Below are 13,345 nucleotides of genomic sequence, written 5' to 3' on the forward strand. Positions count from 1 at the left end.
CTATTTTTTTTAGGTAAGTTGTTCATAGCGATTACTCAAGTACTAGTGGTTGGCTTCAAAGTAGCAGTTTAGATGATAAATTATTTGGTCACCCTACTGACGGGACAGCCAAGATTTCTTTTCCTAACATTGTCAATTGTACAAACTGTGATTTCCAACACAGGCACTATTTTGTATCATGTAATAAGGTGTGTTTAGGTTTGGGTGTCCGTTTTTATCATAGCATTGAGTGATAGGTCATCCTAGATACACCATTATCAAGTGTATCTGTTGCCCAGTTGATACATTCTACTGTCTAATATAACAGGTGACTTTTTCTAAGTGTTGCTCAGTTCTCTCTGTGTATCTTCATCTATGTATATATACCACTGCATCGACTATGTATCTTCACATATATGTTGTATATATTACATACCAACAAACTATTATTTTAGAAGCATGTTTGTTTTGAGAAATTTTCTCATTCTGTGTTCCCAGGCAACCCAGGCAATTTGCAAAATTCTCTTGTCTCTCAAGCGCTGGAATTATTGGTGTTGTGCCACCATATATGACTTCATGATTGATTTAACAATAATTACTTTAAATAAACAGGTATTCTCCCATAGGTCAGGTTACTTATTTTGTGCATGTTCAAAATAAATTTATATTTCTTCAATGTATTCAATAAAAAAAGAACACCCTCTTTATTCATGAGCTCCCTAATTAAACAGATAGTTAATCTATCAACCTTAATGAATGATTGTGCTAGTAACTAAAGAATTCAAGACTGACATCATTAGACTCTTGATTCAGCACAATGTCAAAATGATCAGAAATGAAAAGCAAAGTTTTCCCTTTCCTTCTTGAATTAGGTAGTTCAGACTCCAGAAGAGAATGCCATCAGTTAATCCCCAGATCCTCCTTCAGTATTGCTTCATCTTCCCAAAGCACACAGCCAGACTGCAAAGGATGACGCAGACTGGTATTCCTTGTAATCCATATTCTGCCTTTTCTCATTCCCGAGGACAAAGTACCATTTGTCACGGGGACTCATTCAAGTGTGCCTTGGCTAATCTGTGTTTGCGAGATAGCATAGAAGTATTTTGTTTGTGTCTGAGAAAAGAGTTATAAATCACACTTCTGTGGATCATAAATACACATTTATCTTTAGAATGTATCACCAACTGAGTCATTTTGATGTAAATATTGCACCTCTCAAATATAATGATGATAATAGAGGCTGTGATTCGAGGAACTGTACAAGTGCACTCTTCAATAACTGAAAATATTTAAATTCACAGAATCTTTAACATCCCGGGTGGAGTGGTAGACAGACGTGCCATGGGGTGGGACTTACAGAAGTTGTGATTATTTACTCTGGGAAATAACAAAACAAACTCTCCAACTTCTGTCAAAAATGACTCATAATTTCTTTGTTGGTATGTATGGGCCATGATCATTCAAAGCCTGGGAGCCCCAGCATCCTCTGTCATCATAAACGGCTCCCTAAGAAAGGGCTGGAGATGACAGACATGAGAGGCATCCACACCTGTCCATGCCTCTTCCCTCATCCAAGCTTTGGAAGACTGGTAGACACCAGTTTTGTTGTTGTTGTTTTTGTTTGTTTGTTTGTTTGTTTATTTGCAGGAGAACCCTATGACCACAAAGAATTTTTCTTTTCGTAGTTCCTAACTGGCTGCCATCTTTGTCTTGAAACTACTATCGTTGCCCGTGATCTTACTTGAGGATTAAGGCACAGATTTTTATCTGTATCTTCCGTTCTCTCAATGTAGAAAATAAAATGCACACCTACACTCATTTCTAAGTGGCAGTATTATCATTCAGCAGATTCTGGTTTCCACTGAAACCTGGAGTTGAATTGCCTTGAGCCGGAAGGCATTCAAGCTGCTGTTTTTCCCTGAGCTGTATTTCTCTATAAGCATCTAATTGTTTCAAAAAGTGATGTACAGTATGTGAAAACCTGAATCTGATGCAAATAAGTCTGTATGGCACTGACGCTAACAGGTGTTCTCATTAATGTAAGTAGACATGGAACAACTCTTGAATGTTTTATAAACACTCAAAATCATTGCCAAGTATGTTCCAATAGCACAGAAATACTTGCATATGGGAGCATCTTTTATTCCTATTGTACAACCTCAGCACTTGCTAGCAATAGGCTTGTATGAGTGATAACACTTTCGTTTGCTTAACTCACCATATCTGAAAATTAGCTAATGTATCTACGTGGAAGTACTTGTGGCATAAATAGTACCATCTCCCGGCAGACTTCCCTTGTTTAGTATTGGTAACAATGCCTCAGTGAAGCCAATGACTGCAGCTCAGAAGAATCAGCAATAAATATTCTACATCATGGTGGTCCTCTAAGGAACTGACCTGTTACCTTCTGAGCTAGCTCCAAAAATTTTGAAATCATGTCCATTTCTTTACACTACATCTCACAGGTAGGAATCTCCAGACACAGAGTGGGATGTCAGGGCAAAACAGCTTGGATTATCTCTCCCCAACCCAGTGTGACTTGGAAATGCAATTGAAAGCACGGAAATCCCATCAACCCTTGGTGTTTCTTGGCTCCTCCAGTTTATAAACCTGTTTTCTGATGACTAAAATGGGTTGGTTGATGGAAAAATACCTTCCTTTGATAGTTCTTCTCAAAGTTCAGAATGTTTTTTCTAGCCCATCTCGCTAAAGTAGATAGCAGTGGATATCAGTTACCTTGTACTTCGTGAACTAATGAAATCTTATTGCACCTTTCGGGCTTTTATTATAATAGAAGATGAGTTAAATTTATCATGTCAAATCAAACAATAAAATAGGATTCATTCACTGTAGTGAATAAAGTGGATCATTTTTTATCTATCTGCCATCTTAATAGCTTCTATATTTGTGAGTTGTTCAGCCACACATAGGCATTTGCCAATGACCTCGAGTGATTAGAGCATAAGAGGATAATGGAAAGATCCACAGGGAACTGAAACTTATATTTCTGTTGTGTGGTGTGACAAAAGAGACATAGTTTACGTGAATGTTTGAAGGGACGTTCATTTTAGGAAAGCCTTTATTGAAAAAGAGAGATCTAAATTGATTTGGATGAGATGACAGAGGAAGTCAGGGTTCTGGCAGCGGAACAATCTTGTCTAAGGGAAGTGACAAAAATTCGGATAGGACAGTTAGGGAACAAAATGCTTTCTGTGTGTCTGAATTCTAGAAGTGCAAAGGGAAGGTGAGGAGCACAAAGCTGTGGAACTGAAGGAGCCCCGGGACACATGGTGTAGCAGTCCAGTGAAAGGACATTCATTGCACGGTTGGTCACACGGGACAAGCTTCTGAGTGACAATCACATAATGTGATGGGAGTTCCAAGTTGCATTGATCATTTTCCTGGGGCTGCCCTGTGTGGTCTGGAAGAGATAGGACTGATGTCATCGAGGAAGTGAAAGACAGGGCAACTCAGTCCTCCTGGGGGGGAATAGTTCCTTTAGAGCTGCATGAATACAAATTTTCATAAAGGTATACATGCTATTTATAGTAAGATAAGCACATAATATTTACGAATGGATCCAAAATGGGTACAAAAAAAAGTATAAATTTAGCCTCTTCTATGGAAAAGGAGATTTTGTACTTCCAAGATAATTTTATTTGTATATTATTTATTTTTAACAGATTTTGTTGAAAACAGATTCATCTCTTATACGACACAGTTTCTCCTCCCTTTGCTCCTCCCTGCTCTCCTCATCTCCCCTCTTCCCAAACTCCTCCTCCATTTCCTCTTCAGAAAAGAGCCGGCCTCCAAGGGATGACAGCCAAATAGGACAAAACAAGATACAATAAGACAAAGCAAAACCCATCATGTGGAGGCTGGACATAGCAACCCAATAGAAGGGAAAGAGTTCCAAGAGAATCAAAAGAGTCAGAGATACACCTGGTATCACAAAAACGCCAAGCTAACAGCCACAACATTTACCCAGAGGACCCAGTGCAGAACCATGCTGGCCCCTTGCTTGCTGTTTCAGTCTCTGGGAATCCATGTGATCCCTACTTAATTGATTCAGCGAGCCATGTTCTCCATTCCCTCTGACTCCTACAAATCGTTCCCCTCCCTTTTCCGTGGTGTTCTCTGATCTCCAAGGGGAGAATCCAGTGAAGACCTCCAGTGTAGACTCACTCTCTGCGTGATATCTGGTTGTGGGTCTCTGCCCCTGCTCCCTTCAGCTGCCAGAGGAAGTCTGTCTGATGACAACTCCTGGATAAGCATCGAATCTATGAGTGTAGGAAAGTAACCTGAGGAATCATTTCATTAATATTTTTTCCAATTGTGTTTGGTTCTACCTAGGTCTCTGGGCTAACCGGTGTAAGGTTCCTGATTTTCCAGGCAGTGTGGGGCATGGTGTGGGCCTCAAATTAATCCAAACATTGGATGCCACTCCCACAGTGTCTAAGTCACCATTGTCCCAGCACATCCTGCAGGCAGGGAAGGTTGAAGGTTGAAGGTTTTGTGACTGGGTTGGTATCCAGATTTCTTTCTCTGTAGTCTTCAGAGTACCTTCTTGTGACAGCCTGGCATTTTAAGAATCTCTCTGGAACACCCTCAACCAACAACTCAGTTGGATATAACCCACTACTACCACGAGAAGCCTTGCCTGGCTACAAAAGATGGCCAATTCAGACTCTATCCTCTATCTCCAGAAGTCCTCACGAGGGTTTCCACTGCACTAGGTTTTCCAATTTAAAACAAAAAAAAAAGTCTTTGAATTGGGCCTTAATTGAATAGAAACGACAATAAAATCATTCCACTTTGAAAATGATGGAGGCAACGGGGGTTCAAATGTCATGAGACTGCATGTGTTAATAGACAAACATGAACATATCTCAGGGAGTAAGTGAACTCATGGTAGGAATGGGAGCAGGGGACACAGGTCGTGGACCGATTCATTTATGTTGAGATGAATACTGTTCTCAAAAATCCAGAGCCGAGGAACTCTTCAGATAATGTCATATGCCCTCAGCTTTGTTCCTTTGCTTTCCCAGTTGTTTGTTCTCGTAAGCACCACAGGCAACTTCGGCTCACGCGACAGCTCTGGGACCTGCTAACCTGACTTCTAATCAGTTAGGCAGTATTCTTGCATGAATATTAAGGGGACTGTTTCCCAATACTTAAAACATTTGAACACAGATAAATAATGAAACCGAGTTTTTGTTTTCTTGTTTATGTGACATGGCAATGGAGTTTAAATATATTGCTAATAAACAGTTGGCAAGGGACATGGGCATGAGTGTGCACCATAGGGCCAACTTCATTATGCCGAACAAACCTCTGATGCAAGAATTCATGGACCAAATTATTTAGGTGTCAAAAGTACAGCTCAATTTCAATTAAAAAGCATTGTTTCTTGAAAGGCTGCCCTTAAACCTTATATTTCAGAATGCTCTTGAGATCTGTCGAGTATGTAGTTTCACATTTGTTTACTTTTCATTAAATAAGAAATTGCTTACATGGGCAGGTTATGTTGATATGATGACACCACTGAGGTTTCCAATAAATGTGCATGCAAATCAATCACCCAAATGCATTGAAAACATAGCCAATAAACATCTGGAAACTAATGAATACACATTTGTTGACACAGGGGGAGCTGTGGAAATGCAGGATCCATTGGTGGTCAGGCTGATTTAGTGGCTGCAGATTTAGGAACGGTTCACAGCATCAGAAGGAACAGGGCCAGTATGACATGGAATTCAACATCTTTCAGATATGTAGAACATTTTCCGTCCCTTAAAACAAATATTCCCTAAGAAAGTATAAAACATCTTTCTGACTTGCAAAGTTTTTGCAGTCTATCATTTAAATTACTTAAATAAAGGACGCTTTACCGCTCCCCAAAGTGAGAATATAACACCCTCCATGCATATTAGCTTGATCTTCTTGACAGACCAGAAAAGTGTTTGTGCGTGCCAATTAAAACAAAAGTGAGCCCCTAATGGCTTGTTCCTCATACAACTTCTGAAGACTGCTATCATTGTTTGCTAGGGTAACCCTGAATAAGGCTGCGCTCCAACGCAAACAAAGCTTTTAACCTTTCATGACAGATGGGGGTTACAAGTGCATTTTAATAAGAGAGTTACCAAAGCAACGTTTCTCTGTAATCAGCATATATTTACTTAACATCCAGCAACACTGGGAGCACAAGATAGATACTTTCTCACAAAATGACAAGGAACATTCTGGAAGACACACTGAAGACGATTCACTTCAGGCTGATGCTTCACCCTTCGTTTTAGTTAGTTTTACTCTGAAAAGCTTTTTTTTTATTTTAAGTTTGGAGTTACTCAAGGAGACAGCAATTTGAAACTGACACAGACCCGATAATATCATTCCTTCGGTGGTACTAAATGCCTCTGAGACTCAGTAATTGAAGTTTAAGTATAACCACAACAGCCTGTACTTGATCATCTATAGCAAGGAGTATGACGCAAGATGAAAACAATGTTAGCCTGAACTGTTATTCTTTATAAGCTTTTATTGCTTCAAATTTAGGTCTTGCTATCTCATTATGACATAGTCAAAATATACATCTATATTTTATTCGCCGAGGATTCAATAAAGATATGGCCAAAATTAATATCACAAAATAATTCATGTTCACTTCAGATAAGTTTAGTATATTTTGACATAACTTTTTATTTCTACTTAATTTAATTCAAGAGCAGTGATACCATCATGAAACACAAAGTATCTCCAAATGTAATAGTAATCCAATTTCCTTCCTCTTGCTTGTTTCTAGACCACTATAGCCATGTCATTTAATATGCCTTGAGGCTCCTTGGTCATTTGGCATCTTTTTATTATACATCTCCTATGCATAATTTCAGCATACTTAAGATAAACTATCTTCTTGAGTTCTTTGTCAAATTCTAATTCTAAGCAAAATGTGGATGACACGCATTAGAATGCTGGGTTGTTTTAGTTCTTTCTAGGGTTTGAAATTTCTGAATGCCTCAAATTGGCCATAAACATATTATTTTTTCATAGCAAAAGGGTAGTTATTTGTAGAAAGAGGAACAAAAGAGATAAATATCAGGATAGAGATACTGTTTTTTTTTTCTGCTTCTTCTTTATGATAGCAGTAGGCAAGTGAACAAGTTTGTCCACGGTCATTTTTTTAACTTTTGTGACTGACATGAAATCATTAAGGGCCTTTTCTGTAGACTTATGTAGCTCTCTGTTGGATACAACTGAGTGCTTTCAACTGTTGCACTAGAAATAAAGGTTTTTAGAGTCTCTTAATTCTATCAGTTAAAAAAAAATTGCCAGTTTCATAGCATGGCATCTTCATCATTTACTTCATTTGAAAAATTACTTTATGATGTAGAGAAGCTGTGCTGGAGATGTTTAAGTGCTTTGAGATCACTAAAGCTAGCTTCACTTTGCATATAAAGTGGTAGTGTTTATGTTCTCGATACCCCAAAGTTCTGATACCATCAACCTTTGAAAATAACCTATCATGGACAACAGTTATACATAATTCCAAGATGCAAGTGCAGCCACAATAGCTACGCCCTCCTTGTCATGAGTATGGTCTGTACCACTCACATTGGGACCTGGGATAATTCATGTTCTATGGTTATTTATCTTAATATGTATATGACCTATGTAGCAAAAGAGATTTACAGTTCTTAACGGGGAGGGCCATAGATCACTAACCTCAATCACTGCTTCCTGTATTTAATGGATCATCCATCAGTCTTTGTTGATAATTAGATATGTAATCAATTATAAACATGTCTTGTCATATAAACATACCATACACATGGAATTATCTGTAGCATTTATTATGCAACTGAAAAGGTGGTACTTCAGAGAGAAAGAAGGGCGCACAATGACATCCCTGTATCTTCACTAGCCACCCCATGCATGTTTGAGTTCAACAGAAAAAAAGTCAGTAATATTTACCTATTAAATATGGTTTGCTCATGCATCAATCTACCCATTGTGAATTATCATAATTATTTAGCTATTATTTACAAAAGACAGATAATGACTCAATTCAAATGTGTGCTATGTTTAACCTGTGTAGCCATGAGCAGTTTTAATTTTGCTCTTTATTATTTTTAACTTTCCTATTCTCCACATTTTATCTGTATCTAATAATCAGAAAAAAAAGATTTAAAAATAGTTCATTTCTATGTTAATAAACCCAAAGAAGCTTTTATTGCTATAAATGTCATTATACATAGGTATTTTTCATCCAGATTAAAACCTAATACTGCCTTGTTGACGATAATGATACTTGAAAACGTCAGAAAGGATACCAGTTAAAAATACAAATGCTATCCCTTAAAAATAGAACATTATTCTTTGAAGATGTTCTCAGTTAACATAACAATATTCAATTCACTTAAAAAAAATTGTCCCCTTGGGCGATGGTGTTGCATGCCTCTAATCCCAGCACTCAGGAGGCAGAGGCAGGTGGATCTTTGTGAGTTTGAGACCAGCCTGGTTTACAAAGCTAGTTCCAGGACAGTTAGGGCTGTTACACAGAGAATCTCTGCTTCCCCCCTTTAAAAAAAACAACAAAGCAAAACAAAAAAATTATCCCACCACAAGTCCTATCAGTGGAGCATGGAATTTGCAAGCTCAACTTTGTCTCTGGAGGCACCAAAGAGGCAGACAAAAGTCCCATGCCCACGAGAGACTATTGTCAATGTATTTCAGAAAAGCCCCAGGAATGTGCCTACTCTTCCTGTTGGTCAGTGACTGCTTATCGATGATTTAGAGGTAAATTTGTCACTGACAAAGAATGGAGATGGGCCCACACTTTGAGTAAAACTGTCGAAGGCATTCACGGGGCAATGCTGGCATCTTTCAGGCATCACCATTGATGATTCACTCAGGGTTTACAGATGGAACCAATAAACGCCGTATATACATTCCCCCGAGAAACACCGAGGTCAATTTCTCCAAATATTTAAGCATATTTCTCATCAACGATGCTAGTGCCCTATGACAAAGCTACTTTGCTGACTTTCTATACACCCTCGCCCCCCCCCCCCAAAATGTAGACTAGTAGAGACGCAGGATTTCATGAGATATGTGACTAGGTGAGATTCCAAACAGAAAGGAGGCCGGCAGCTTCTGCAAAAACTTGTTTTGTTTCCTGTAAGTTTTGTTTTCGCTACCTTAAGCCTGCAGCTCCCAAACTGCACACAAAGAAGGGTCCCATTAGCATGGCTTAACTCTAGCTCCCTTCTGCCCACTATTGTACATTGCTGTAAACTGGCATCGTGTGCTGTTCAGTCAAAAGGTTTAGGACGAGCTGATATTCTCTACCCATGTCCTTCACCGCCACCAGAACCTGTGTTGAAAATCTGAAGATTCGATCGTTCAAAGTACACAGATAATTCACAGCTCACTTATCAGAAATTCTGAAGGGGCAAGACTACAAAAAACAAAAATAGACTGGGAAGCTGAATTAAGTGGACTTTACCCGGCAGAGATTCAAAAAGCACTTTTCTGTATGAGTCTGGAGTGGAGCAGAACAAAGTCAATTACTGGCTGCAATTAAGAAGTGGATGCATTTAAACTGTAGAGAGCAGTAGCAGTCTTCTCCACACCGCCTAGGAACTCCAAAGATTACCGGGAAGACCGAGAGGAAGATATGAGCAGGATGCCTCTGATTGGCTGATTCAGAGGAGCTGCGTTCACAGATCTCCTTATTCTAGCTTCCCAGAGTGAATTTATAAGTCACTGATTATGTATGATTAATGCTGTAATATATTTAGACAAAGAAACTTTTAAAATACAGCTTGTGTTTGGCTACGTGAGCAGGAAAAGGCCCATTCTGAACTGTGCATCTAGCATCCAAACGGCAAAGGCAGTGCTGAAATTTACGTGCCACGATTTGAATTTACTAGGGCAAAAACCGAACTATGATGGCTCTTTTTGTTCACCTTCAGGATACAGTAAATCTAATTATATTTTTTCTTTTTCTTTTAAATGTTGTTCCTTTTATAATTTTAATAATGTATTTATGCTGGTATAAAGTATTATATTATACTGTACTTTGTGTTTGGGAAACTCATTTTTCTTTATGTATAACAACAAACTGTGATATGCCTAAAATGTTAATAATCAAAATATCTAAATTTAAAATCAAAGTAAAAGTTGAGGACAATACTAGGTTTCTTGTGTTACTTGCAAGTGGCCTTATGTTTTTAGATTTTAGTTTCTGAGGCAGTACTTTAGAAAGTAAATATTTGTAATTCCATGTAAGTAAGGAGCATACAATGGCAATCAGATAATTAGAAAATATCATCCTGGCTTTCTTTTCATGGACACATGGCTATTTTGAACCACCCCAAATTTTACATGCCATTTTACTTCAAAAGAGGGAGAGAAAAAGAGTAATTGGATCCAGTAATCTGTCAGATTTTAGGGTGTGTAATTAATCCTATTACTTTCCAATTTTTCCCTTTTTATAATTTGGCCACTTCTCTCTTTTCTGAAAAAGGAACCAGAATTGACACCGCAACCCGTGGCACCTAAGAATGTGTGCTTGGCAGTCCTCACTAGGATTACATCTCTTTAAAGGCTTCTGAAAATAAAATAAGAAATATTTATTCACATATGTGAAGACAAAGATTTCTTTAAAATCCCAAGATCAACATCAGATATTTCCAGGGGGGAAAAAAATGACAGTTTATGTGAGTTCATATGGCATTGATAGTAAACCTAGAGAATGCAGGCCATTTAGTGTATGAAACATTTGTAACATACTAAGACATATTTATTCTCTGTATACTTTGTGTTATAATATTGACTTAAATGAGTCAGTGTACCTGTAGAAATTATACTGACCACATAATTATACTGACCATATAATAATGGTTTGAGAATATCTCATACAGTTCTGACTACAGTTCCCAGCATCCTTAAATGACAGCAAAGGATACTTAAATATGTAGATTCATGCATACATGATACTTAAATGATACTTAGATGTATCAATAGATAGATTGATAAATATTAATGTTTATTATACTACCGGTCATTTGTCATTGTGTCTGATGCAATAACATCAGAACGTTTCGACCAAATAGCCAATGCCAGGTCATTTATTGTATTAAATACTCAAGCAATAACCATATTTGCCTGCAAACTATATTCTAATTATACTTTGAAAAAAAATACCAAGGTAATTATTTTTAAATGATGCCACAAAAAATATTGGAACCTGCAGAATAAGCCATTTGAGGTTATTTCACTTTACTGATAGAATTCCAAGCCAGCTTGTGTCACCTTTCACCATTCACCAGTTGGAGCTTGCAGGGCTGAGCAGAGGCAACTGGCTCCTGACGGATTTTCTAGAAATGCCAATCCTCTAAAGTTCTGTTGCCTGGCTTGATGTGTGGCAGTTGTTGAGAAATGTCTGTCCTCTTGCTCCAAAAAAAGGTCAATAATACAAAGGGAAACCCTTCACAGTTCAGATGTGGTGGCCTCCTAGGGAAAACACGTCCACTTCCACGCTAATCAAATCTTCCCCTAACAAGTCCTTTATGCGTGCAATCAAGAGTATTGCTTGCTGTGTTTCTAGAGGGTCCTATCCTCTCTCGTGTCTGAAGGGAAAGATCCACTGCGATGAAAAATGACGGCTACTCTAAGCATTGCCAACCACTTAACAGCACTGAGCGGCTGGAAACGATGTTGATTTATACTTTCTACCGAAAGTTCTAATATGCAAAAGAAACCGTATTCTAATACACTCTTTTTGTGAGGAAATTGGTCCTTTATGACTTTTCTATAGAGCTTTACTGTAGGAAGACAGGAACGGCCCGAAGTTATTCATCTGAATGACCTTTTGCAAAAGTCGGCATTAGTCTCTTTGGTAAATAATCTGTTTTAGAGCCCTCCGTAAAGGAAAATCAAATATAGAGATACTATTAGATTTGAAAAAGGAGGACAGGAAAGAGCCAACAGCCCAGAGTGAATTCTGACACAGGCTGTGCACTTCTGTTGGCTTTTATCTTATGCATGCACTGTCTGCACCCCTCAACTTCTTGTCTTCCTTCTCCTGAAGCTGGAGAGAAAGTAACTCAGCTTTAGTCCTGCTCTGAGTTAATCTTTCTATTACTAAAACAATCATGTATTTGTTATGACATGAAAAAAACAGTTTACAGAGAGAAGTTCAAAATGACAGTAGTGGCCTTAGTTCCCAGAAAGACAATTACGGGAATACAAGGCAACTTGTCCATGTGATAAACTTGTTCTTGAAAAGGGCTTTTTCACGTAAGAAATCTATCTAACATGGTGCTCTTTTCTATCAATTTTTCCTCTCAGATCACAACAGCATCAGGAAATGAGTTCCTTCTCCAGTCAGATATTGACTTCATCATATTGGATTGGTTCCAAGCTATCAAAAATGCAATTGACAGATTGGTATGTATTTGTTTGGGCTGTTACATTTATTAATTAAAATGTAGGCATTTAAATCTTACTGTTCAGGCGTATAACATTCACACATCTAAATGGATCCTACAGCTGAGAGATATTAGCTATTTTAAGCTTAATAAAGAACACTAGGAACCTTGCTTGCAGACAGGATTTGTGAGGTAAATGTCATTTAATTTCTCTCCTTCAAAACCGCTGTGTTCTTTTTCTAGAATAACACAGGCATTCATTTATTGGAGGTTGTAAAAGGCACACAAGCGCTTCAAAAGTATTGCATTTTTACATTTTCCATTTATGTAGTCTCTAATATATATTCTGGAAAGTAAATATCTATGCATTTATGACTGTACTTACTGCTATAATACCACAGATAAAAAACATTTATGCTTGTTTCTATTATTTCCCAGCTAAGCTAGAGTGTTCTTCTCAAGAATGTTAGACACCTAGAACTTCAGGAAGCTGACTTAAATAACACACTCAGAGTATACGTTTTAAAGGCATAAATTATTTAAAACTGTTTCTTCCTAACTTAATTTTAACTCACTATTATTTATAAACTTATTTGGAAAATGTTTTTGAGAGCTTTTAATAGCTTATAAAATAGGAGAATATATTCAAAATCTTTCATTATATCCTTTTAAGATCAAACTCTACAAATTAAAATAGTCTTTCCATACCATCAATAGAGTCTCCATAATAAGAGAGCCAACACATGGATTGTTAACTTTAAGTATGAAGTATAAGTCCAAATTTTCTGAATTTGAAGGCAGATCCTATTTACTAGCTGCATGGTTTGGGAAAGGTGGGTTCTTTTCCTTCTGTCTGCTTCCTCAGTATGTGGCGGCCCTGTTGAATGCCTGAGAGGAGTAACTGAGTTGTTGTATGTGGAGTTCTTTGAATA

The 13,345-nt window shown here is 37.8% G+C and overlaps 1 protein-coding gene across 4 annotated transcripts in view; it reads left to right on the forward strand.

Annotated features, from left to right (window-relative positions):
* The window catches only part of Arhgap15 (Rho GTPase activating protein 15), a 597,306-nt gene that overhangs the window by 288,604 nt on the left and 295,357 nt on the right, over positions 1–13,345 (forward strand). For all 4 annotated transcript variants that reach the window (XM_048426324.3, XM_085681198.2, XM_048426325.3 and 1 more), the window contains one exon: positions 12,334–12,432. In XM_048426324.3, the coding sequence (XP_048282281.2) occupies positions 12,334–12,432 (99 nt within the window). The remainder of the gene's footprint in view (positions 1–12,333; positions 12,433–13,345) is intronic.

The sequence above is a fragment of the Myodes glareolus genome, chromosome 21 (assembly GCF_982192425.1).
Source record: "Myodes glareolus chromosome 21, mMyoGla1.1, whole genome shotgun sequence".
NCBI classification, from domain to species: Eukaryota; Metazoa; Chordata; class Mammalia; order Rodentia; family Cricetidae; genus Myodes; species Myodes glareolus.